This window comes from Gobius niger, assembly GCF_951799975.1.
Source record: "Gobius niger genome assembly, chromosome: 2".
Classification (NCBI taxonomy): domain Eukaryota; kingdom Metazoa; phylum Chordata; class Actinopteri; order Gobiiformes; family Gobiidae; genus Gobius; species Gobius niger.
The window spans coordinates 44,080,166-44,105,962 of NC_136853.1; the positions used below are offsets into that span (position 1 = coordinate 44,080,166).

A 25,797-nucleotide genomic window follows, 5' to 3' on the forward strand; every position below is an offset into this window, starting at 1 on the left:
ATCGTATTGATATCGAGATATGAACATTCAAAACATAAAAATCGAAAAAGCAAGATATAAGTGACATAGATTTTCATGAATAAAACTGCACTCTTTATTAATATGGTAAATGGTCTCAGCTTATAAAGCGCTTTTCCACCTACATTAGGCACTCAAAGCGCTTTCGTGTTTTTTTTTGGGAGGGGGGTTTTGCACTAAATTTCTACAATTGCTGATTTTGTTCAACTAAAACTAAGCTTTTGCCATAGTTACCATTTGTTTTAATATAGCATGTTATTTGCATAGATAGAATCAAACGCAAATGTAATTTGCAGTTATGTGTTTTGTGCTTGACATCGCCGTGTATGGCCCGCGACTCACAGGCACTTTTTCATTTTGGCCCTCGGAGACAAAAAGCTTGGGCACCCTGGTCTAGACACTCAATGTTGCTATACAAGAGGTTCTCCCCATGTCTGTGTAGGTTTCCTCTGGGTACTCCGCTTTCCCCTACCAACAAAAACAACTTCATATAAGGAATTTAGCTTTTTGACCTTGTATTGATATGAAATGGAAATGTGGTGTATGTGCAGGTCTGTAGATTCAAGCATTAGTGGCAAATCTGCTGATCAAATATACCAAATTGTATCAACAGACCCATTTTTCCTTTATAGAAGACTTGAAGCTTAAAAGTGAAAATGGTCCCGTCTCAGTGTCTCGACCCACAGCTTTATTAAACACATCTTAAATCTCTTGTCGAAATCCAAAAGATCATCTATTGGTCAAAGACGTCTGACTGTATGACTGCAAATCTGTCTCTGCTGTGTGTGACTGATGCTTGTTGCGGAAAGTGATCTGTAGCATGTCAGGTTCCCGTCTCGCTGAAATATTGCAGCTCGAAAAGGGATTCACTGGGATCTTTTCGGGATAAAACATTCAGACTGTTTCCAGCTACGCAAAGCTAACGTCTGTAAAATTATTGATGTGTAATTATTGCGTTCTAACTGTGCACATTTTGTAAATAATTTAGTTTAAAAAAAGATTCACTTCACGGGCCTCTTTGTTCATGCAGCTCTGAGGTCCAAATGTCTCAGTCAGGACAGTTTTTGCCCCAGACTGGACTCTATTAAAGAAGTGGCAACGTGCAGATGGAATTTGGCCATTTTATACTCACTACTGCCACCTCAGGTCATACATGTAACTGCACCTTCTATATTAAAGGGATGTTTCAGGATTTTTGACATAGGGCCTCATTTCCTAGTTATCCAGAGTGTAGTTGATTTTTGGAGAGATTTTTTTTTGTAATTCATGCTGTTCTTATATTTGAATAGTTTCGTGGCGCTTGGCTAATGCAAGGCTAGCGCATTTCTATGGTATCAGCTAGCCTGCATTAAAAACAGTCTGACCCGCTCCACAGAGCACCTGAGGCAAATCACTTATAACACCAGACTAACCATATAAATGTCTGTGTCGGTAGAATCATTTTTGGAATATAACTGACCTGCATCACATGAATGATCGCATTTTGAGGGACTATTTTCTTGCAGATCACTCCGCCCCCGCGTAGCTTATACCAGCGTTTTTCAACCTTTTTTGAGCCAAGGCACATTTTTTTCATTGAAAAAATCACAAGGCACACCACCAGCAGAGAATATTAAAAAACGTAACCATGTAGCCTATTTTCAGTCGTTCACATCAAAATGTCTTGAATAGGAACACCGTGTAGTCTCGCGAGCCACCGTGCCACATCCATGCATCACTAATTGTCTTGTCTCAAAGAAATGAGCGACCTAATATGGAGTATTTATTACATGGTTACTCTACTCTAGACAGCACAGACACTCGAAAACGGTACATTATTTGCGGATAATATTGAATGGTGAAAGTGAAGTGAAATGAAGGTGAAATTGGATAATTTTCCAAGGCACACCAGACAATATCTCACAGCACCTGAGGCAAATCACGCCAGGGCACAGTGGTTGAAAAACACTGTCTTATACAACCACGAAGCTGATGCTGCTCAAATATAAGTTATTTCAAATGCAAAAATGGTTAAAATTATTCTATTGACGTCAGACTGTTTTTAACGCAGGCTAGCTGATACCATAGAAATGCGCTAGCCGAGCACTAGCCTAGCGCCACGAAACTCTTCAAATGTTAAAGGAATAGGCCACCGTTTTTACATACTAAAATATGTTCTTACCTCACTATAGTCGAGTTAATATATCCCCGTCTGGTCTTTGTCCGTGCGCTCTGTCAGGCAAACGGAGCACATACGCAGCCTCTCCCACATGTCACATAGCTCCAAAAAAGCTCACGATAGAAGCTACCAAGCTCTTCCACGTGTTCCCTATTTAAATAAAGTTACGTGAAGTGTTTTCATGCGAAGTATATTTACACAGAAATGTAACATGTCGATTTTATAAGCAAATAAAAAGGGGGACTATATTGTGAGGCGTAATGATACGAGGAGCAAAACGTCCGCGCAGTAACTCCTAAAGGTTATTGACGGAAGTGAGCGGGGAAGTCTTTAGGAGTTACTGCGCGGACGCTGTGCTCCTCGTATCATTACGCCTCACAATATAGTCCCCCTTTTTATCTGCTTATAAAATCGACACGTTACATTTCTGGGTAAATATACTTCGCATGAAAACACTTCACGTAACTTTATTTAAATAGGGAACACGTGGAAGAGCTTGGTAGCTTCTATCGTGAGCTTTTTCGGAGCTATATGACATGTGGGAGAGGCTGCGTATGTGCTCCGTTTGCGTGACAGAGCGCACGGACAAAGACCAGACGGGGATATATTAGCACGTCTAAAGTGAGGTAAGAACATATCTTAGTATGTAAAAACGGTGGCCTATTCCTTTAAGAACTGCTTGAATTACAAAAAAAAATATCTCCAGAAATCAGCAACACTCTGGATAACTGAGGCCCTATGACAAAAATCCTGAAATATCCCTTTAAGTTTACAAGTAACACCTTTCTGAGTGACAGTGCAGGATTTTTGAGGCAGTTGTGGTGAACAGGTCTGGGCTCATTCTACCCCTCAGGACATTGCTGGAACATGTAGGGGGAGGAAAACACATCATTTTAAGATTTTTAAACTCCGTATAGTCCCTTTAATGTAAACTGACATCCAAATTGAAGTTTGTATGTGTCTCTTTCTCCTTCTCTCTTCTCACCAGAGGAAATTAGCACAACAGGACAAATAGCGTCACGAGTAAAAGTTCTAACACGTGTCCCCCGTCGCCTTTCCCCAGAAGAGACGACACCGTGATCCGACGCTTTCTCCTTTAATCTCCAAGCCGGCATTCCGCGCAATAGCATTCCTTCTGCATAGATCATTTAGCAGCGAGCAAACAAAGCAAATCGTGACACGCCGCGCTTTATCAGCTGTCTTTATGCAGAATTTTCCCAGTATGCGCTCACATGCCTGCTCTTTTTCTTCGGCGATTCACACAGCAGCAGCCTCATTTTGTCTGGCTCTGCAGTCCGCTGCCTGTGGTGAGGTTCCTCCACATTCGGGCCCTCCTGCACCGCGCCAGATAAGACGAGGAAGCCATCAGTACAGGGGGGACTTATTTGTTTTATTCATTAAAAATGCCGGCTTCTTTTTTCGCGAGCCGAGGTGGGGTGCGTTGGGGAAGGTTGCCTCTATCTTCTCCATATCGCGGTGGTGCATTAGCGGTAATGACTTAATTTGTCTTTGACACTCCCCACCAGCGTTTCTGTTTGGCTCCGGATGAGCTACAAGCCTCGTGGAAAGCAAATGGACAGGAAATAAAGGGTTGGAAATAAACAAACTGCTTTTTTTTTCTTTCCCTTACCCCCCCCTCCCTCTCAACTTGTGGTAGCTACTTGATTGTCCGTGGAGGATTACTCTGTCTGCTCATTTGAGACCGGCACATACACAGCCACGCAATCCGCGGACACAATTTCTTTTACAATTGCTAAAAGGTGGGAAGACAGAAATGTGTTCACCCAAATGTGCCGTTGTGTCTCCTCTCGGCGCTAATAACAGAGCCGGCTTCCTCTTTAAATCAGTTGGGGCAACACAGGAAATCACAATTTGAGGCCACTCGGTAATCACACAAATTGCACTCGTCTCCGGCAGAGGTGAGTGAATGACAGCAGGGTGTTTGGACTCGGAGCTGCTTTTCGAGCGGGTAATTTGTTCTGCCTTTTGCTGCACAAGGTTGTGTGGATTTGTTCTCGTGCGCCAATCAGGCAAAACATTACGGTCACAGGGGACGCACTCCATTCACAACTGCACTTCAGATGAGACGTTTGTTTGTTTGTTTTGTTTACTATAGCTGTTTTTATTCTATTGTAATTGGCACATTTCAGGTTAAACATTTTGTTCTTTCCTGCTATGTCAATGTTTTGATAAACCTAAAGTTGAAACCTACATTAAAGGAACAGGCCACCGTTTTTGCATACTGAGATATGTTGCTACATGTTTTTTACAATTGAGACAACCAAAAACAACAATTTTTTGCACCTAAGTTATTCAATAATTAGATTAGAATGTATTTATTATTGTTAATCTGTAAAGTTATTCAAGTAACAGAGGCAAAGTGCAGAAACATAAATACAGCAAAAGGGCCATAAAACGGCGCCTTTAAGTGTTTAACAATTGCTGTAAACAGAAATCAAAGTGCCATCTCTTATACTGACAAGGGTTAGGGTTATTGTGGCTCAGAGTGGGCGTGGCTGGAGCGTTTGTTTGAGGCTAACGCTAACATTAGCATCGAGGACGTCTCTGTGTTTGCCCCAACATGTTTTACATTGAGATGGTGTTTTAGACCCCTCCAGGAACTGCCACCTTAAAGTGGTGGAGGGGTTTGAGCACCCGAATGATCCTGGAGCTCTGTTGTCGGGGGCTTGGTGCCCCTGGTAGGGTCTTCCATGGCAAACAGGTCCTAGGTGACGGGTCAGACACAGAGCGGTTCAGAAGACCCTTATGAGAGACCAACAGGCCCGGGTTACAACCATGAGGCCGTCCTTCTGTGGACCCACCACCTGCAGGAGGAGCCATAAGGGGCTGGTGCAATGTGATTTGGGCTCCAACAGCTGCCCCCCACGACCCGGAAACGGACAAGTGGAAGAAGATGGATGGATGCTGTTTTAGACTTGAGTAACTACAGTGGAAGGAGAGCTCTTTTATGACAACCTGCACACAGCAGTACAGCGTCTATCGTCCCATCAGGATGCTTTTTAAAGCAAAATTGAGTCCCCAACGGGCCGAGGGAAGGGTCTCCGTCCATGGCTGTTGTGGGCGGATGTGCCAGAAACACTCACATAGAAAGGTTCCGGCTCAGGAGTTCCGGCTTCGGGGGGAAATACGATTAATCGCGTTTAAAAAATTGACGCGTTAAAGTCTTTGTAATTAATTAATCGAAATTAACGCATTAAAGTACCACCCCTAGTTTTTAGCTTAGCTTACACGAGTTGAGGCGTACCGGTCTGGTCTTTACGCGGGCGCTCAGTCACACAAAAAGACCAAAGTCGCTGTTAGCATTTAGCCTCTCCTTATTCCTATGGCTCCAAACTGGGGTGAAGTTCGAAGCGACCAAGCTCTTCCATGTTTTCCCTAGTTCGATATGTTTTCGTGAGTAGTTGCACGATCCAAGTACAGTTACACAAAATTAAACATGTCGATTTTCTAACAGATAACAAGAATACTATATGATAAGGTTTAATAATGTCGAAGGGCGTGATCACTTCTAACTTCACCCCAGTTTGGATCCATAGGAATATGCTGGGAGAGGCTAAATGCTAACAACGTCTTAGGTCTTTTTGACAGTTATGCATCGACTCGTCTAAGCTCAGGTAAGAACATATCTCAGTATAAACGGTTCCTTTAACCAATCAGAGAAACTCAAGGTCCGTCCATAACAAACATGGCGGCTTACCCAAGTACAAACAAGACAAGACAACAAAGCTTTTCATAATACTTTGGCTGCTCCGGCGTTTTATTGACTTGTTTCTAGCTCCTCCAATAATTCGTCCCATGGTTCTCTGTCCTTCCTGGTGGATTAACTTGCTGATTAGTGCTGCTTTAGCCATTTAGGAAAGCATTGTTGGCGCACACTTAATATTCCGCTCACAGGCTCGAACTTGGCTCTTTGGCTCTTTCTTTCTTCCTTCTCCAACGGCTCAATCTCTAGACCCAGGAGAAGTCTCATTCGTGCCTCTTTAGCCGAGCCAGAATCTCGTTTTAGTCTTTTTATCTACAAAGAAGCTGCTCTTTTAAATCCTTCTCCTTGCTCTTGACAGTTCTTTTGTCTGTACGGAGAAGCGCTTGTTTCAAGGCCAACGGGACACTGATCGAGCGTGGGCTTACAAGTTCACTCTTTAAAACTTTTAATCCCTGCGTGCATGTAAACAAAGGAAACGGTGCAGCTGGAAAGCACAGGCGATTTGAGCAAGAGAAGGTGATGCTGAAGACATATATTTGGAAATCAGTATTGTATTATATTGTATTACAGCGCTGTGTTGATCGATCTTAGTTTTTCTTTTATGCCTTTTTCCATTTTTCTTTTTTCCAGAGTTGCACTTACTGATTAGCGTTACACCGTTATGCCACTCCTCTTGTAATTTTACTCGAGTAGAAGTAAAAAGTAGTGACACAATTAATCACTGAGTAACTGTTATATTTGGTAGGACTCGCCTTTAGCTTAGATCACATTCAGTGAGCTTCTGCAATGGGAAAAGAGCCAGTGTTGCAGGGGTAGGCAACCTCTGGCCTGGCGGGCAAATCCGGCCCTCCAGCACAGAACCTCTGGCCCCCAAGATGATTTTGAGAAATATTATTATGCAAATAAGAGATTAAATACCTGTTAAAGTATCTAAAAATGTGAGAAATAGTGTCAGTATTGTAAAAATGTCCTGGCAGAATCTCCCACTTTAGAACGTTATTTTATATAATGTAAAAAAACGGGGATTCTAGACCCAAGAGTGGATCGCGGAACCATTTTCAGAGGGTGAGGTGAGCTTTTATTCAATATTTTCCATCTGAAACTGCATGGGAACACTAACAGAGTATGTTAAAATGTTTGTTATTGTGTCGTTTTGAACATAATTTCAGTCTTGTTCAACAAAAACTCGTGTGGGCTTAATGTTGGGTCCCGAAGCCCTGATGTTAAACATTATATTTGCAGAAAAAAGTTCTTTACTTTCGGCTACAATGGTGAGGTTCGGCCCCTGGTGTTTTGGCGAAGATGAAAATCGTCCCTCCACGACGCAAACTTGCCGACCCCTGCAGTATTGCATTAATAATTCACCAGGATCTTGTATTGAAGACGAGAGAGTGTGACCACTGTACAAAGCCTTCTGCGGCACATCCCAAAGATTCACAATCTGGGGCGTCCCTGATGGAGAAATGGATTCTCATTGATGGAATAACCTGGTGACATGAATAAATTAAAAGCAGGAGTAAGTAGCTTGTTTACCTTAAGGAATCCTTTCCGTAGTCCTAATACAAGTCCGTAATACAAGTGTTAATGGGATGATTGGGGGGTCTTTCATCTCCCCCAGAAAACCACAATTGCAACTTTCCAGCCTCCGGTTCAGAGCCACCAATACACACTAATAGAATCATAAAGAAGAAGCTAGCAGGCTAACGGGCAAAGCTAACTGCGGGCTGGTGCCATTTAAACAGTATTTACAGCCAAGTTTGAGTGAAATAAATGATCTCCATTGTGTAATTGGATGTAGAATATCCCTCTGTCCCTTTGTCTTTTCTGCCAGCGTAGTATTTACTCTCACGGACAATTAATGAGTAAAAAATTGCAACATGCTACGACACCTGCAGTGCAGTGTTTATTAACATGTTTTAATTTAGTTTTAGTCTTTTGACGAAAATGTAATTCAATTTTAGTCTAGTTTTAGTCGACTAAAATTGCAAGTAAATTTAGTCGACTAAATTTAAGACGAATTTAGTCGACTTTGCGTTGATAATATTCATTATAATCATATTTAATGTTGTTCTTCTGCTTCATGGAGCTGCTCCACATGAACAAAGCTCAGAGCTGATCCTTTGGCAGAGAATTTACATGATCTGAGGCTCTTTCAGACGCTCAATAGAAGTTTGGATGATTTTAGTCTCTCCTTTTCATTTTTATTTAGTCTTATTTTAGTCGACTAAAACATCTGGACATTTTAGTCATAGTTTTAGTCTCATGAGAAACTTTTAATTTAGTTTTAGTCCAATTTTAGTCGTCAAAAATATCACTTTGACTAAAATTAAGACTAAATATTTTAGTCGACGAAATTAACACTGCTGCAGTGGCGTTTATGGCCTCTAGGGGATGAGTTACTCAGTACTGCTTTAAAGCAGAACTAAGTAACTCACATATTGTACATCCAATTACACAATGGAGATATTGTTTTTCACTCAAACTTGGCTCTAAATACTGTTTAATTGGCGCTAGCCCGTTAGCCTGTTAGCTTCTTCTCCGTGATTCCATTAGTGTGTATTGGTGACTCCGACCTGGAGGCAAGAAACTGCAATTGTGGTTTTCTGGCGAGAGACACCAGGAGGAGATGAAAGATGAATCATCCCATTAACACTTGTCTTACCTCCAGAGGGACTACGGAAAGGTTTCATTAAGTTACTTAGTACTGCTTAATTGAAATAATGTGAAAATTGTAATATTCCAAAGGAAAAGCCTGATAAAGATACAAAAATAAGTTGTTCTAAAGAATAAAGTAAACAAATCACAAGCTTTTACTCTCAGTGGGAAAGAGTTTTTTCTTCCCCACTGAGAGTAGTACAGATACTACTACTATCAGCATACAATATAACCCTTCCCTTTACCCTTGTGGCTTTTTGCTGTAAGTCCAAGCTCTAAGGTTTGCTTCAACATTTATCTGTGCTTGAAGTGACTCATGGCGAACTCTTTTTCTTCCCAATTTGTGCGTTGTAAACAATGCCATATTTTAATTGTTTTTAAATTGTCCAGCTGTGCCTGTATTGACACTCCACAGTCCTCCAGAGTAAATTATGTGCAGAAGTGAGGAACGAGTAGCGTCTCGGATCGTTGCTAGCTTTCTGCGTTTAAGTGGCCGCCAAATGAAGAGGACTCAAAAGCGTAGCACGGTTTGTCGGCGTTGTCATGTCTCATCTTCCTTTAGGCCGGAGGCTCGCACCTATCGATCTATTCAGCAGTGCAGTTCATTCCTATTGATCTTAACCAAACTATGATAAATGTCTGAGCTACAGGAGGTTAGCTCAGAGCCCATCACACCCAAAACGTCATCTGTCTTGTAGATTTGTTATTTTTACTGCATGAGCTGCGTGTCCGAGAGTCATTCAAAAGTGTGATATGTGATAATAATTACATTTTTTAGTTTTTAAACTGTAGTGATATGTTATGTGCTGTTAACCAGTGTTTCTTTATGCATGTCATTGTTTTCACGTGAAACCCTGGGAATTCATGGTCTTCACACCGCACACAGACTGTACACAATGTGAGTCACAGTTTGCAAGAAAGCCGTATTAAATATATGCATATACATTTAGTCATGGTTTAGAAATCCATCTTTGTTTAAGGCGGTTATTGGGAAGACAATGCAGAAAGCCTGTCTGCTGTACAAATAGGGCTGGGCGGTATGACCAAAAGTCATATTCCGATATATTTAGGTCGAATATCGATATACGATATATATCCCGATATTTTTTCCGCAAAGTGAGAGCTGTAAAATGAAGTGTTCAGTCAAAGTAGTTTTATTGAAAACTCACAATAAAATGTAAACATAAACACTGTACAACAAAGCTCCACAAGGTGCACATTTAAATAAAAATGTATCTTAAATATAAATAGCCTATAAAATAAAATAGGTCAATCTTTTTCTGAGGGCAGCATTTATACATAAAGAGATAACAACATAAAGTGCTCAGTTTAAGATCAACTTTTTTTTGAAAATCAGCTTGAGATTGCCTGTTTCTTTTTGTTAACTTAATAGCTTATCTGAATTTGAAATATCCCGATATACGCGGGATGGTCTAATCCTATATCTCATTTAAAAATATATCGATATATCTTAAAAGGGGGGTATTATGCAAAATTGACTTTTCCAAGCTTTCCATCATGTTATTCTGTCATTCCCTCGTTAAAAACATGCCTGAAGTGTTGCCTTGGCACATTCACGTATTTTTGAGTAATCTGTAAAAACTCTGATGGCGGCCATTTTAGGGATAGGTTTGCCTGAGTCCTCCTAGGAACGCCCCCACCTCCTGGAGACGCCTCCGAGCTTTCGTCTCCAGCCGAGTAACCAACCACTGCTCCTCAGCAGGCAGGAAAGGCTCAGAGGTTCTTAAAGAGACAGAGGCCTATTTCAAGACATTCACTACAGCCATTTTGAGAGAGACATTTTATACAAGGCAGTTATTCTAATTGCTGCATTTACAGACCAACAGAAGGTTTGCTCATCGTTGTAGTGTGATATAGACTGGTGCTATGTGATTGAAAAAAGCAGAATACCCCCTCTTTAAATATCGATTTATCGCCCAGCCCTATGTACACACATCATTCTTTTGGCTTTAGTGAGAGGATTCTTAGAGTTTGCTACTGCTCCATTTGCCATCATTAGACAAAATATCACAAGTTATGTTTAGTCTGGGGACCACCAATTCATTTTCTCATAGGAGAGGTGTGGTTTACGATCGTCCATAGCCGTTTATCAGGTGCTACGAATGTCTATCATGTGTCTGCACGTAGCCATAGCCAATCATATCAATTGTATCCAATGCGTCGCGTCTGCTGCTGTCATGTTGGATCTGTAAATAACCTTTTTTTTAAATCCATAAACTACAAGCTTCCGTATGTCGAATACCGCGTAATCGTCGTGCCGTCCCTCCTCGTTCTGTGATTAGTCCCCAAATCCATGCAAAGATTTCAGCCATGGTCCCCAGGCTGCTGTGAAGTTCGAAATGATTCGCGCGCACACAGAAGCATGGGGATTCCCAGGCTTCTGCTCCATAGAAAGTCTTCTCACATTTTTTCTTTCATCTGTTGGTTTGGTTGTCGATCTGTGAGAGACAAAAACAACTCATCAATAAGGGTTCCACAGTCAGTGGTGTCCAACAGAGAGATCTGGCCTCGCTCTGGGAAAGTGGGGTCACTGTGAAAGCTGGTCAGATCTTTGATTTAGAGATTAGAGCTAAATCCCCATCGTCATGTTATAGATTAATGCCCTCAGGTCGGCGTTATTACCTGCCTGCGATCAGAAGTAACCGCTATTCAAATTACTTTATCCCTTCTGCGATTCAAAAAATTCAAACTAATTGTAAGCATGTGAACTACAATCAGGGGCGGACTGGCCATATGTCCATTCTGGAAGAGCACAGAAGGGCCACTGGCTCTAGGGCCACCGGTCCCGCCTCAACTGAGCTCTACCCAACTCTAAAAGCTAAAAAGAAAAGCATCAAAATAGCGAGAAAAAGAGGATGAAAACACAACAAAAATGTGCTGGAAAAGCAACAAAAAGTGACAAAAAATGTGATGAAAAGGCAACAAAAAGTGATAGAAACAATATTGAAAAAAACAGCAAAAGTATGACAAAAATGACGTGACAAAAAGTTTCCATCACTTTTGTTGGTCTTAGCTTTCAAATGAGGCGTTACATTGTTGCTCTCCAGTTGAGAAGCTTTTAGGTTTGGGTAAAGCCCAGTATTAAAAAAAATATGAATCTAAAAGGAATTCTGTGGAGTATGGTGCACCACAAGGTTCAATTTTGGGACCATTATTATTTATTATTTATATGAATGATTTTGCTTCCGTTTCTATGACAACCTTTCCTGTTCTTTTTGCTGATGATAAAGATAAAAATAAAAATAAAAATGAAAAGTTGACCTGGGGAAAATGCACTCGGTTAAGGCGGGTGGTAAGAGGTTAAAATATGTATTTGTGGAAGTCACAATTACGCTAATTTGGGCCAGGCTGGTCAGAGTCCAGGGCTGTTTTTCAGTCCCAGTCCACCCCTGACTACAATACTACTACTACTAACTACTATATCGCACATACTGTACATGTTTGTTCTTCTCAAAGAATTGCCCGTGACGGGATTAATGAAGTTTTCTGATTTTGATTCCAATTATAGTATTGTCTACTGTAATTAAGAGTATACATTTTGTGTGTGTAATGGAGAAGAAGAAGAAGAAGATCTTTATTTATATAGCGCCTTTCACAGACATATAGTCACAAAGCGCTTTACATCAGACAATTGTACATTCACTCCATACTCAGTGGTGGAAAGTACGTTTGTAGCTTCAGTTTCCCCTGGGGGAGACTGTCAGAGGCGCTTTTGCGACTACACACGTCTGCGCCAACGGACCCTCTGACCACCACCATACATTCACTCACACACATCATTCATCCTGGCCTATTGTGCATGTTTTTAGTGGTAGGGGAAACCGGAGTGCCCGGAGGAAACCTACGCAGACACGGGGAGAACATACAAACTCCACACAGAAAGGCCCCTTCCCTGGTGGGAATCGAACCCGGAGCTTCTAGCTGTGAAGCGAGAGCGCTAACCGCTGCGCTACCGTGCCGCCCAATGGACACCTCCTTGACAACACATCATGCATTTAAAACATTTGCCAAAAGACATAGAAACTACTTAGAATAGAAGAACACAGTCTTGATTAAGAAAGAAGTATAATGGCTCAAAAATGGTAAACCTGAAACTGACTCTAAAATTATGTTTATAAGCTCTGATGAAAACAATGATTTATAAAGGTTGTGAATGTAGTGAATATTCTCTGGTTCTGATTACTAATATTCGAAGGGGCGCACCACAGGGCTCTACCCTTCCTGTTTGGTCTTTGTAAAATAAATAACTTACCTCCAACCTGCTCCAGTGGCACTACACACTGCACCGTCTCAGGGGATCAGAGGAGACTGAAGGCAGCCGCCTGGGTTTCCCCGACCTCTAAAAACATGCTGGTTCAGACAAATACAAGGACAAATAAAGATAGATAAGATAGATAGTTGTCAGATGCGAAGATCTGAAATTTGTTTTACAGTTCAGCTGCTCCGTGTCAACACAAAATACAGACAATTCACAAAGACATTATAAACAATTGTCCACTCGCCATAACACACTTTGATTTATGACTTAAGCTCCTCATTTAGTTTCAGGATGGACTGATGAACAAAGGAGTTCTTCAATCTGACCTTATTGAAGGGTGGCACACGGTACCAATGCAGGATTTTTCCCCAATTAAACAATGCAAATAGTGGATGAAAGACCAGTGTGCCACCATCATTGCAATATCCTTCATAATGTGAATTGCAAAGCTTCGAATGCTTTGTTATTTATATGCTTTCCTCAAACTAGTATTTAAATGAATGAATGAATAATCCAGCCCTTGAGCAACTCACAGATGACCGAGTCTCTAGAGGTTCCGTAAATCAGGACTGTAACTCTGGAGGACTTTTGTAAGCCTGCCTTTTCTTACAAAGCTGTGGAATTCTATACTGAATTTAAAAATGTTCACTTCTTTCTATCTTTCTGTGAAGCACTTTGGTCTCGTTGTAAAGTGCAATACACTTATACTACACACTATAAACTTTGATTGATTGATTGATCGACCTCTAGGCATAAGTCTTTGATTAAGGCGAGACACGGCAGGTGAAAGTATTGATTTTTCACGCAGTGGTCGAAGTGGAGATTTGTATCTATTTTCCTCCCTTTACATCTTAGTTTTCATGTCAGATATAAAAATGACAAAACTCACCCGCATGATGTTTATTTTATGATGTTTTGTCTGCGAGGTGGAGGTAACCAGGAAGTAGCCGTGTAGAAACGCCGTCTTTCCCGCGGGTTTTCATTCATAAATATTGACAGATTTTACATCCACGTGTCCTGCTAAGGGGCCCCGTGATGACGCTTTCACCCAAATATGGTGTTTTTCCTCCTACGAGACGCTGGTGCAGAAAAGTGGAAGAACAGGCCGAGCATGAGCACTCGCTACAAAACTTCAGGGCTGGTTTTCTCTGAATGAGAGAAGCCGCACTCGGGCAGAGCCTGAGCCCTTATAGAAGCTCCCACAGACTCCAAACTTTACAGGCTGAGACACAACAAGATTTTGGAGGTTTTTTCAGAGGGATTTTTTAATATCTAATTCCTAGCCTGATTTATTCAGCTTTGAACCCAAAAAAACAGGCGGAATTTGAGTTTTTACAGATTTTTTCACTGATGATTAGTTTATTGAAAAACTAAACAAAATATCCCAAATCCCCTCTGAAAAAATCTTAGTTACTAATATGTCAATAAAATAAAACCATAACATTTAATCTGGCTCAATCCATTATTTTGATTTCATATAGGCAATTTTGGCCATTTTAATGCTCAAAATGCCTTATTTTTATGTGAAAACATAAAATGACAGAAAAAATGGAGTACATTTTTTTCTCATATTTATATCTGTGATGTTCAGCAAAAGTTTCAAATTGACATCTCTACTTTTTTTTTTTCCCTATTCACCTGCAGAGTCTCACCTTAAATCTAAATGAATTTGTATCCATTTGTGCATATCTGTGTGAGTGAGTATGAAGATCATGAGCAGTTTATTTTTTATGATCAGGAGACATAATGTAAATCCAAGTACCGTGTAAGGATTGAGAATATCGTCTCGTAGGTTGTCTAACAGTAGCTTTATTTTTTTATTGGGTTATAACTGTTGAGTGATGTGTTTTAGTGTCTGTCGGTGTTGAATGAATTGTGACTGAATGACTATAATCTGCACTGTAATACATTGTACTGCACCATGTCCCCCTACTGCTCCCCAAAAAAGATGGAAAAAGCTTCCGTCCGACACAAAGGCCTTTGCTCTTGAGCTTGATGCTTAATTGTACATTGTCCTGACAAATAGATAGGGGGGGGGAAAAAAAAAAGTGATTGTCTAAGTACAAGCTCTTATTCCTCCCAAATGAGATTACAGCCCGCCTTATTACAAGCCATTGGTTTTAGTCGACACTACATAAACTCACACGTCTCCATAGCCATCCATCTTCCTTTACAGCCACTCACCCTTCGATCATAAACGCACATAACAGGCACAGGGCGGGCCATAACCGATCAGAGAGGGGCAGTATAATGAATGTTCAGCACTGCAAAAACAGACTCTGTAACAGGGTGTGCTTTGAGTTAAATAAAACAAACGAAGGCGATGCTAAAAGTCAAAATAGGATAGATTTTTTTGTTGAAAATACAAAACTGTCTATATGTATCTAAAAGCAAAACAGACAGATTACAATCAGTTATTAAAGGAACAGGCCACTGTTTTTCCGTACTGAGATATGTTCTTGCCTCTAGCTTAGAGGAGTTGATGTGTACCTGTCTGGTCTTTGTGCGTGCCCTCAGTCACGCAAAAAGACCAAAGATGTTGAGGACAGAAGAGAGACTGGCCGTGCGTGTCAAAAGCAGTCAAAAAAGGTATGGAGGCACTCCGGAGTAGCAGCTATGTCTTCATCAGGGCGATTTTTGTGAATGAAATTGCTTACAGGTGTGTTTAATATGTCCTGTTAACATATGTAGCAATAAGCTCTTTGGCTTGTTCCATGTCTCAATGATTTCATGTTGTATTGGTTTGTCGCTCTCGGGTATTTTAACACACCTGTAAGCAATTTCATTCACAAAAATCGCCCAGATGAAGACATAGCTGTCGAAACGCGTTGGCGATTTTTAACCTACTTGTCCATGCACTAATAAAGGATTTTAAATTTGTGCTACTCCGGAGTGCCTCCATACGAGCGATCGCGATGTCGTCACATCCGTTGGCCGTGGTCGGCATTTTACATTTTCATATTTGATAAACATTTTCTTAAAATCCTATAATCAGCAAAAACGATGTCCATAAACAGGGCATTGCTTCTCTTGCGCTGTAACAGATCTATCATTTTATAAAACCGAGTTGGAGGCCTGTCTGCATCAGCTGTTGCCTACCATTCACCAAAACAACAAAGTAAACAATAACAGCGATCGCTCGTATACCTTTTTTGACTGCTTTTGACACGCACAGCCAGTCTCTCTTCTGTCCTCATGCACTATCGGCTCCTTGGAAGAGCACCTGTGAGTTTACTACAACCTACAACCAGCGCTCATTTTCTATTTTCATAGACCAAAGATGTTGTTAGCATTTAGCCTCTCCCAGCATATTCCTATGGCCCCAAAATCGATTTTCTAACCCGAAAAAGGAGGTACTATATTGTAATGCATAATAATAGGAGCACTTCAAAGTCCACGCTGTAATGTCGAAGTGCTCCACGGTTGCACAGTGTTAATTTTGACAAATATTTTAATTTAGTTTTAGTCTTAGTCTTTTGAAGAAAATGTACACTGCAAAAAGTGAATATCAAGCATTGGCTTAAATGACCTGAATTGAGGAAATGTATATTGTTTTGAGCGGTTTTCACTCATTTAGACACTTTTCCTGATCGGACCAAGTTTACTTTGCTTGTTTGAGGACATTTCAGACCAGTTCTAGGGTAAATCTCGCTTGATATAAGAAAGTAAAATTGCCAATGAGATAAGACCAATTTTCTTACCCCATTGGCAAAGAAAATGACCTGAAATAAGGGCGAAATGTATCGAAACGAGTCAGAAACATCTCAGAACAAGTGAAATAATCTAGGACAAATGCCCAACAACTTCTTAACTAGTCAAAACAACTAACATTTGGATTATTATGCTCAAATTGAGATGTTTATACTGATCTAGTTAGTCGAGATTTAGTCGACTCAATTTGTCTTAAATTTAGTTTGCATTCATAGTGTAGGTCCTCTGCTTCATGGAGCTTCCTTCTTCCAAATCTCCGCCTGTCGCTTTGATTACTTTCAACTTTTTTGACAAAAAAAAAAACTAAATATTTTAGTTGACGAAATTAGCACTGTTGCACTATAAGCCCCATTACGACAGGACCAGACCGGAACGGACCGGAGCGGTTTGAAGGTGTTTCCACAGCCAAACGTGAACTGCTCCGCTCCCAAAGGGGGGTCCAGACCACTTCAGCCATGGGGTCTGGAGTGGTTTGCAAACTAAGACCGGTTTGGGGGGAAAGGGGAGGGGGGCTTGCATATTCAAAGTTTCTTTCTCTTCACAAGGTTCTATCATGGCTGGTTCACATGGCTGATATATTCTAAGCTCAGAACATTTCTCCGTATGGAAAAGCAATGGCCTGTTCCTTTAAGAGATGTTGCTGTTTTCTACAGTGCACTCAGAGCCAGTTTATACGTCTGCGTACATCAGGAGGTAATTCATGTTGAGTGGCTTCATTTGCGCTGGGTCACCGGGGAATTATGACCACTGCTCCGCCATCTTGTCCGGCAGTGACCCCCTGACCCTTACAGGATTGCTGCCTGTTATTACAAGAGTCCTTTGTGCCACATATACACCCGCGTGCCGTACACACACACTCCCATCACCGAATAGCCACAATAAACAGAGGTGAAGCTAAAATGGCCCGATGCTAAAACGTTTATTGCCTGCGCCGCTCTCTCAAGAGTAAATGCACTTGTGTGGATTATACCTAAATATTTACCATGTCTGACCTCAATATCTTCCCGGCACTTTTCTCATAAAGTTTTAATATACTTTGAGTGATGGTGGATGACTGGGGGTGAGCTTTAGCAGCAGCACATACTAAAGTGTTCCTATAATCTGAAATGGGATGGATTCTGAATAAATTAGATGTGTTTTTTTTCTTTCTTAGTGGGTTATTATCACCGTTTTACTGACTGTGCCTCTCTCTTTCGCCTGCAGAGCGCTCAGTTCTACAAGGTCACCACTGAAAACTATCACAAAGCGGCTGATGAAGTGAATGCCAAGTACAAGTAAGTGCTTAACATTATAACCCAGTGAACTTCAGCTATTAACTCAATGGACTTTATGCACAGTGGCAGAGAGGCTACTTCTGTCAAACTACTGTCTCTGTCCACTCTACTTATTTTCATAGCAGTGACTAGCAGCATTTCATTCAAGTAAATACATATTTGAAGATACAGTGCCTCTCGAAAGTACTCATACACCTTGAACTTTTGCACATTTTGTCCATAAGCATATTTTTTTTTACTGAATGTTCACACACAAGTAACAGACAGCTGTGAAGTGAAAGCAAACTGATACATGATTTTGTTGTTTTTCAAAAAATATGAACGTGAAAAGTGGGGCGTGCATAAGTATTCATGCAGCATGATTAATACTTTGTGGACACCCCTTTTACTGCAATAACAGCAGCAAGTCTTTTGGGATCTGACTCTACAAGATTTGCACATGTAGAGACTGACATTTTCGCCCATTCATCTTTACAAAACAACTCAAGCTCTGTCAGATTAGAAAGAGAGCGTTTTTGAACAGCAGTTTTCAGGTCTTTCCACAGATTTTCAATAGGATTTAGGGCAGGACTTTGACTGGGCCATTCTAACACATTAATATGTTATTTTTAAACCATTCCATTGTAGATTTATCTTTGTGTTTCGGGTCATTGTCCTGCTGGAAGCTGAATCTCCGCCCCAGCCTCAGTTCTCTTGTGACTCCAGCAGGTTTTCCCCCAAAATGTCCCTGTATTTGGCTCCATCCATCTTCCCAACTATTCTTACAATCTCCCCAGTCCCCGCTGAGGAAAAGCAGCCCCACAGCATGATGCTCCCCCCCGTATATTTGACACTGGGGATGGTGCACTCAGGACGATGAGCAGTGAAAGATTTGCTCCATACACAACGTTTTGCATTTGGGCCAAAAAGTTCAATTTTTGTCTCATCTGACCAAAGCTCCTTCTTCCACATGGAGCTGTGTCCTCCATATGACTTCTAGCAAACTTCAAACGGGATTTCTTATGGCCTCCTTTCAATAATGGCTTTCTTCTTCCACTCGTACATGAAGGCCAGATTTGTGTAGATACGACTTATAGTTGTCCCATGTACAGATTCCCCCAGCTCAGCGGCAGGACTTCACAGCTCCTCCAGAGTTATCTTGGGGCACTTGGTTGTATATCTTACCAGTGCCCTCCTTGTTCGGTCTGACATTTTAGGTGGACGGCCATGTCTTGGTAAGTTGGCAGTGGTGCTTTACTCTTTTCATTTCTGAATGATGGATTGAACAGTTGCTCCAGGAGATGTTCAAATCTTGGGAAATCTTTGTGTAACTTAAGGCTGCTTTAAACTTCTCCACAGCTTTATCCCTGACCTCTCTGGTGCTCCTTGGCCTTCATTATGCTGTTTTAGTGACCAATAAACTCCGACCATAGCTCTGAGGGCCTCACAGAACAGCTGTAATTATACTGAGAGTAGATTACACACAGGTGGCCTCTATGTGATGGTTAGGGTAAGGTGTGAACATTCTGCAGTCATTAGGAATGTTATAAAGGCAATTTAATGCACTCAGAAAAATTAATACTTTTGCACGCCCCACTTTTCACTTTTCTATTTTTTGAAAAATAACAGAATCATGTATCATTTTGCTTTCACTTCACAGTTGTCTGTTACTTGTGTGGGAACCTTCAGTTAAAAAATCTAAATAAAATCTGTATGTTTATGGTTGTAAACATGACAAAATGTGCAAAAGTTGAAGGTGTATAAGTACTTTCGAGAGGCGCTGTAGCTGAATCTCTGAGAATAAAGATGGACACGATCAGGACAGGCTCCAGTCATGCTAGTTTTGCCTGTTGTGCATTAGGCCCATCACGCATTATTATCTGATTTGTTACTTCATCCGCAATCATCAACTGTCGAGTGAGCATCAGAGTGTTTTGTTGCTCTGTTAAGGTGCCTGCCCTTGTTCGCGTTAGTGCATCTGCCTGTTTACATTATTGAATTAGTGAAGCCGCAGCCTAAACTCTAGGCTTTCAATCAGGAGCAGATTACTCAGGCCCATTAGTTCATGTTGATGATGCGGCGCTGTGATAAGCCTCAGTGCTTCGTAATGGCGGATGACAAGGCCCTTTTATGGTCTAAACAAAACCAATGGAAATCATCAACATTCAATCAGTGTTGTGAATCGATTATAGAGTGTGTTATTAAAATTGGATTATAAATCACACAGAGTTTATCAAAGTGGGGTTTTACGATGACATTGTTTCGTAGATATTCAGTCATGGCCTTGTCCTAGTGGGACTTAACCAGGATTAAGGGGTGCGTTAAGTCAGTGCTTCCCAAGTTTTTTTTCCTTTAGTCCAAACCACAACTGCCTAAATCAGGGCTGTCAAACTCATTTTGGGTCGTGGGCCGAAATTCAGCGCCCACGGTGAGTCACGGGCCGCATGTAATGTAAACAGCAAAATACTATCCAATACATGAATGATAATAATGAGCTGTGAGTATCTAAACCAATGGCTAACACTTGTATTGCACTTTACAAGCCTGTGTCACAAGTTTCTCAAAGTGCTACATCATAGTCATCATTCATTGACTCCACACCTGGTGGTCGTAAGCTGTTATTGAAGCTAGGGCTGTGCAATTAATCGAAATTCGATTACAATTTCGATTATTCCACTAAACAATTACAAAATTAGCATAATCTTCTTTTTTTTTCACACTTTTTCTTTTTTTTTTGCAAAGCAGACTTGCATATTTCACGGCGCTGGGATTATTTTCCCTTCGCGTTTCACGTGCCATGGCTCATGCTTTTGCCTGACTTAAAAACAAACAGCGCCGCTCAGTTTGCTTGCGCAGGTGTGAGGGCTGGCCAGCAGGGGGCAGGTGTGAAACAGAGACCTCTCTTTAATCGAGGCAAACTTGAAATCATTTGTACTTTTATGACTGTTCAGAAAATATTCAGCATAGTTTTTTTTAATTAATAAATATATAAATACAATTAAGACCTTTTTTATAGGGAACAAATACTCGCTATGACAAAAATGATTGTGATTATTATTTTTTCCATAATCGAGCAGTCCTAATTGAAGCAACAACCGCCCAGGGGCACATGGCTGTAATGTGTTGTTTATATCCTGATCTCTTATTTTGTCAGTGCCCTCTGCTGGACACGAGTGAAACTCTCTCTTTTTTTTTTAAATGTAATGCCCCCTAGTGGCTGGAGCATTCTGGTTATTCTTTATAAATCCATAACCCTGAACAGGACTGGGCTTTTTTTACATACTTTGGAACCTATGCTCAACAGGGCAGGGCTGGATTACATCATCTCTGGGCCATATGTTTGGGCCTAAATGCATAAAAAATAATGACCAATAGATTTATCTCTACCAAATAAACTCAATTTGGAGTGTTTTCTGCACATGTCCTTTCTTAGTCACTTCTTAGTCATTTTGTACAATTTAATTTGCTCAGATAATTCCTCTTATGACATGACCATCTGACCAGACAATTCCTTACAATTTCATGTGTTCCCTCTTGGTGTTCCCCAGGTTAGGAACCACTGGTTTAGATGATCAAAAATAACACAAATATTCACACTCTAATACTCTAATCAACATAATTTGGTTAGTCATTTGCTGATTATGGAGCTTGATTATTGTTCAGCAGCAAAAAAAAAGAAAAAGAAAAAGAAAGGGCAATAAATCATACACAACTACATTTCTTTTCTTTTTTCTTTAGCTTAGACCTTAATTGTATCAGAGGATTGTTGAAACACAGAGGTGTAGCTCTTTGAATTGTCAAATAGTATTACACGCTTGTAAATAAATGAAGCCATTAGCAGCAGGAGGGGTAGCATTAAACATCATGCGGTCATAGATGTAGCATATATCAGACACACACAAGTAATTCAAGAAGACTTCGAATGCCTTTCCACCCACTTCCATCTGTCTTCTTATTAGGAGGCCATTAGACTCCATAGTAATGTAGGGAAAGTGGATGAGGAGCCAGCAGGAGGTGGGGCAACAATGAGCACTGGCTCTGAGCTCTGCTCCAGGGAGGCTAGGCTAATTGTGTTAGCTTGTCATTAGCCAGCGCTAACACTGGGATCATTGTCTCCCTCAGAAATGCTGGAAAGTGATTAGCCTTGCCCACAGGGGGTTCGGCGTTCGACTCGTGGAGCTGGAGCTGAGGCTTCCCAGATCACATTAAAGACTGGGAAAAAAACACCCGGATAACATTAGAGCGAAATGACAACGCTAACTGCAAATGAACGTCGGGTTAATGTACGGGTAGTCATGTGACGCAGGCCTTTGCAAGCGAGGGCTGTGATTGGCTGATTGGATTACACCGGTGCATTAGAGGGCGTGTGTGTGTCTGGTTTTACGCCGCAGAGGGTCAGAGCTTAGGGTTAACGGCTCTAACTGGCTGCTTTTGACTCGTTTTGTTTACATGGGAGTACGCATGTTTTCATATGTGCGCTCTTCATCATCCCTTTACAGCACGAGTCTCCGAGCCCTCTCCTCCATCTCTGTCCTTCCCCCTAATGCACAGATAAGATCCTATCGGTGGCCCCGGTTGAATAGTAATATTTTTGTGTCGTTGTGGCTTTTGATTTCTTTCAAATTGAAAATGTCCCGAGAGGTTCTGGAGGGAGGCGAAATCGGGGGGACTGTATCTGCACTTGATAAAATGAACATTTGATATGTTAATGCGGCGGTGGCATAACGTGTGAGAGATGACATCTTTCATATTAGAGGTCTTCATTTCCCCACTCGCGCTCATGTCGGATCTGCTGTAAGGAGATTGATGGCGCTCCAAGGATTGATTAGCTCTGATAGATTCTGGTTCATCACAGAGTCAGGAATACGGTGCCAGGAAAGGGGGTGTAAATGGCGTAGTACATCTCTCTTTCTGATTTCTGCGAAAGTGTGATTGAGACTTGTTGGTTTTTGAAGAAGTCTTATCCGCGGCACTTACTCACTGCGAATCTACAGTTTGACTTCGTTGAAAATTAATGCATTCAAGCTTTCAAGGAGTAACTTTTGAAATCTTGACATTCATTTGGATGGAAGTTGAAGAATCTGACGCGATTGGGGTAAGTTAGGATTTAATGTTCCAGTTAATCTCTCGTGAATGATTAGCTCTTGATCGTTAATGCTTCAGCCGAGGAGAAGATGACGCCAAAAAAAAAAAGAAAAAGGCGTCTTTGCTTCTCGTTTTGTAAAAGTTTGATTGCGGCTTGTTAGTTTGAATGAGTTGTATCTGTGGTTCTAATCTCTTCACGTTGGTATAAAGTGCATGCAGTGGAGCAGAACGATTTTAGCATAGCACTTTCCTACAAATATACTCACTGTGTTTGTAAAGATTAGCTCTGCAGATTTAGCTCATCATGGAGAACCAGGGATAATGTGCCTGTGATGCCAGAAAAGGTGTCGAAAGCATACGAGAGCTTTGTGTCTGATTTTGCAATTGCTTTGTTGAGACTTGTTTGTGCACAAAAGTCTTATCTTAGGTATATGGTGCACTCTTTATCTTTTTGGGGCGAAAACAAGAGAATTTACATGCCAAGTGTGTCTAATTTTGCCATGATATTTCTCACTGTGAATCTGGCTACGCTTTGGTGTTTTTTTTTGTAGATCTTGCCTACATAAAACATTTCATTTTTTGGCTCCTAATTCGATGGGAAATTCCCTGATAGTCCATGATTTACCTGCACAGTTAAGTAGCAGACTTAATAAATTCAAAGTGCATTTTTTTGCCTTTTTATTGTGTGTTGTGAGGACTATCTCAAACAGAAATGCCTCTTTCAAACACATTGGCTTGTGTTGAAATGTTGACTCTCATTCTTATGTTTGTATCCTATATTTTTAAAGTATTCAAAGTGTGTGATTTTTGCATTTTGAGCCCAACTTTGTGCCCTTTGTATCGCAATAGAAACTGACTACTGAGTCCAGACTAAAATGTTTTGTGAGCTTCATCTAGAGACTTGAACGTAACCCTGTCAGTATTATATTTTCCCCAATAAGCATTTTTGAGGCTGAACCCGATCCTTAAAGTACTGAGAACATGGCTTTATATGAGCTAAACAATGAAGATTTACAATTTGTATTTAAAAACACTGCAAAAAGTAAATATCAAGCATTGGCTTAAATTACTGGAATTGGGGAAATGTTTCTTGTTTTGAGCGGTTTTCACTCATTTAGACACTTTTCCTGATCGGACCAAGTTTGCTTTGCTTGTTTGAGGACATTTCAGACCAGTTCGAGGGTAAATCTCGCTTGAAATAAGAACAATAACAAAATAACAATTTTCTTACCCCATTGGCAAAGAAAATTACCTGAAATAAGGCCGAAATGTATCGAAACGAGTCAGAAACATCTCAGAACAAGTGAAATAATCTCGGACAAATGCCCAAGAACTTCTTAACGAGTCAAAACAACTAAAATTTGGATTATTATGCTCAAATTGAGATGTTTATACTAGCCTAGTTAATTACTTTTTGCAGTGAAAGAATACTCTTTTTTATTTATTTGATTTTTATTTTATATTCAAACAAATGTAAATATGCCAGGTTAAAGCCTTGGGTTAACTCGGGCTTTTGTAAATATACAGCAAAATACAACACAGAGTTCTATTTTCGTCCACATATGAATTCTGCTCATTAAATTGGTTGAATTTGTTCTTGGTGCTGTTCATGTTCACACAGGCAGAGTTTTTGCCTGACCTGCCAAACTACATGCTTTTTCATAGATAAAACATATAGTCTGGGAGCAGCATTATCTCAACGATTTCTCGGTGGACGTGATTGACAGACGGCATCAACCAATGAGAGCAACGCTGGACACGTCGCAGGAAGCCTTTCCAAAAACGCTTCGAACGCCGTTTCTTGCTCCGGTTTTAGGGATTTAATATTTTCCAAATGATTTAAAACGGACAAAAGAGCAGAAGAAAACAGTGTATCGGTCGCCGCGCCTCCATCTTTAATGTTTTGGAAGAGTGCGTGGTGGTGACAGGTGACGGCGTCCGTCTCTTGATGCTTGATTGGACAGATGTGGGTAAAATCGTGAAATGATGGGTTTCGAACAAGCTGCCCGGACGGTTCTTCTTTTGAACAGAAAAGAGGAGTGTCTGGCAGGCCGGGCAAGCGAGAGTCTGCAAATAAAAAAAGAGCGGGTTTGAGAGAAGATGCAGAAGAAGTGAGCCGACTAAGCGGTGCAAAGATACATATTTTCTCCACACAGTAAGATACAGCATAGATCATGTCTCTCTCCTCAAATTATACATTCATTGAACACTGAAATTGGCATATTTAATCTGTAAATTATGTATTCGTACTGTGTATAGTCCAATGGCCGCTGGCTACTCTGCTTTATGCCCACAACACTAGAGGCCGCCATTGCTGTAGTACCTCCATATCGCCGCTAGCTCCCCATTGAAAAGCATTGGACTTTAGACACGTTAAAAACAACTTTAACGCCTGGCAAGGCCGTGGGAACCCAGGGTGCTGAGGGCGCTGCAGCACCCCCTGGCGGATAGTTTGTGAACTGCAGGCAATATCAACCCCTTAACTCCCACCTGAACCGAGCACATTTTCTCCAGCTTTACCCCAATCCAAAAGCTTCTGGAAAAAAGGTGTGAAAATAGCAACAAAACTGAGACGAAAACAAGGATGAAAATGTGAAAAAAGTGAGAAAACATTGACGAAAAATTGAGAAAAAATGGACGAAAAAGTGATAAGAATTTCACACAAAAATGCAAATAATTTGACGAAAAAGTGACAAAAAATTTACAAAAAAATGACAAAAATGGACAAAAAATTGACAAAAAAGTGAGAAAAAATTGACAAAAATTTGACAAAAAATTGACAAAAAGTTGACGAAAAAGTGAGAAAAATTTGACCAAAAAATGTGAATAATTTGACGAAAAAGTGGCAAAAAAGTCACGAAAATTTGACAAAAATGAGACGACTGCCCAACAAAAAAAGTGATGAAAAAAAATC

General features: G+C 40.8%; 1 protein-coding gene across 1 annotated transcript in view; it reads left to right on the top strand.

Annotated features, from left to right (window-relative positions):
- The window catches only part of chchd3a (coiled-coil-helix-coiled-coil-helix domain containing 3a), a 230,540-nt gene that overhangs the window by 150,799 nt on the left and 53,944 nt on the right, over positions 1 to 25,797 (top strand). Inside the window, exon 6 of the mRNA XM_079552199.1 lies at positions 17,749 to 17,819. Within this exon, the coding sequence (XP_079408325.1) occupies positions 17,749 to 17,819 (71 nt within the window). The remainder of the gene's footprint in view (positions 1 to 17,748; positions 17,820 to 25,797) is intronic.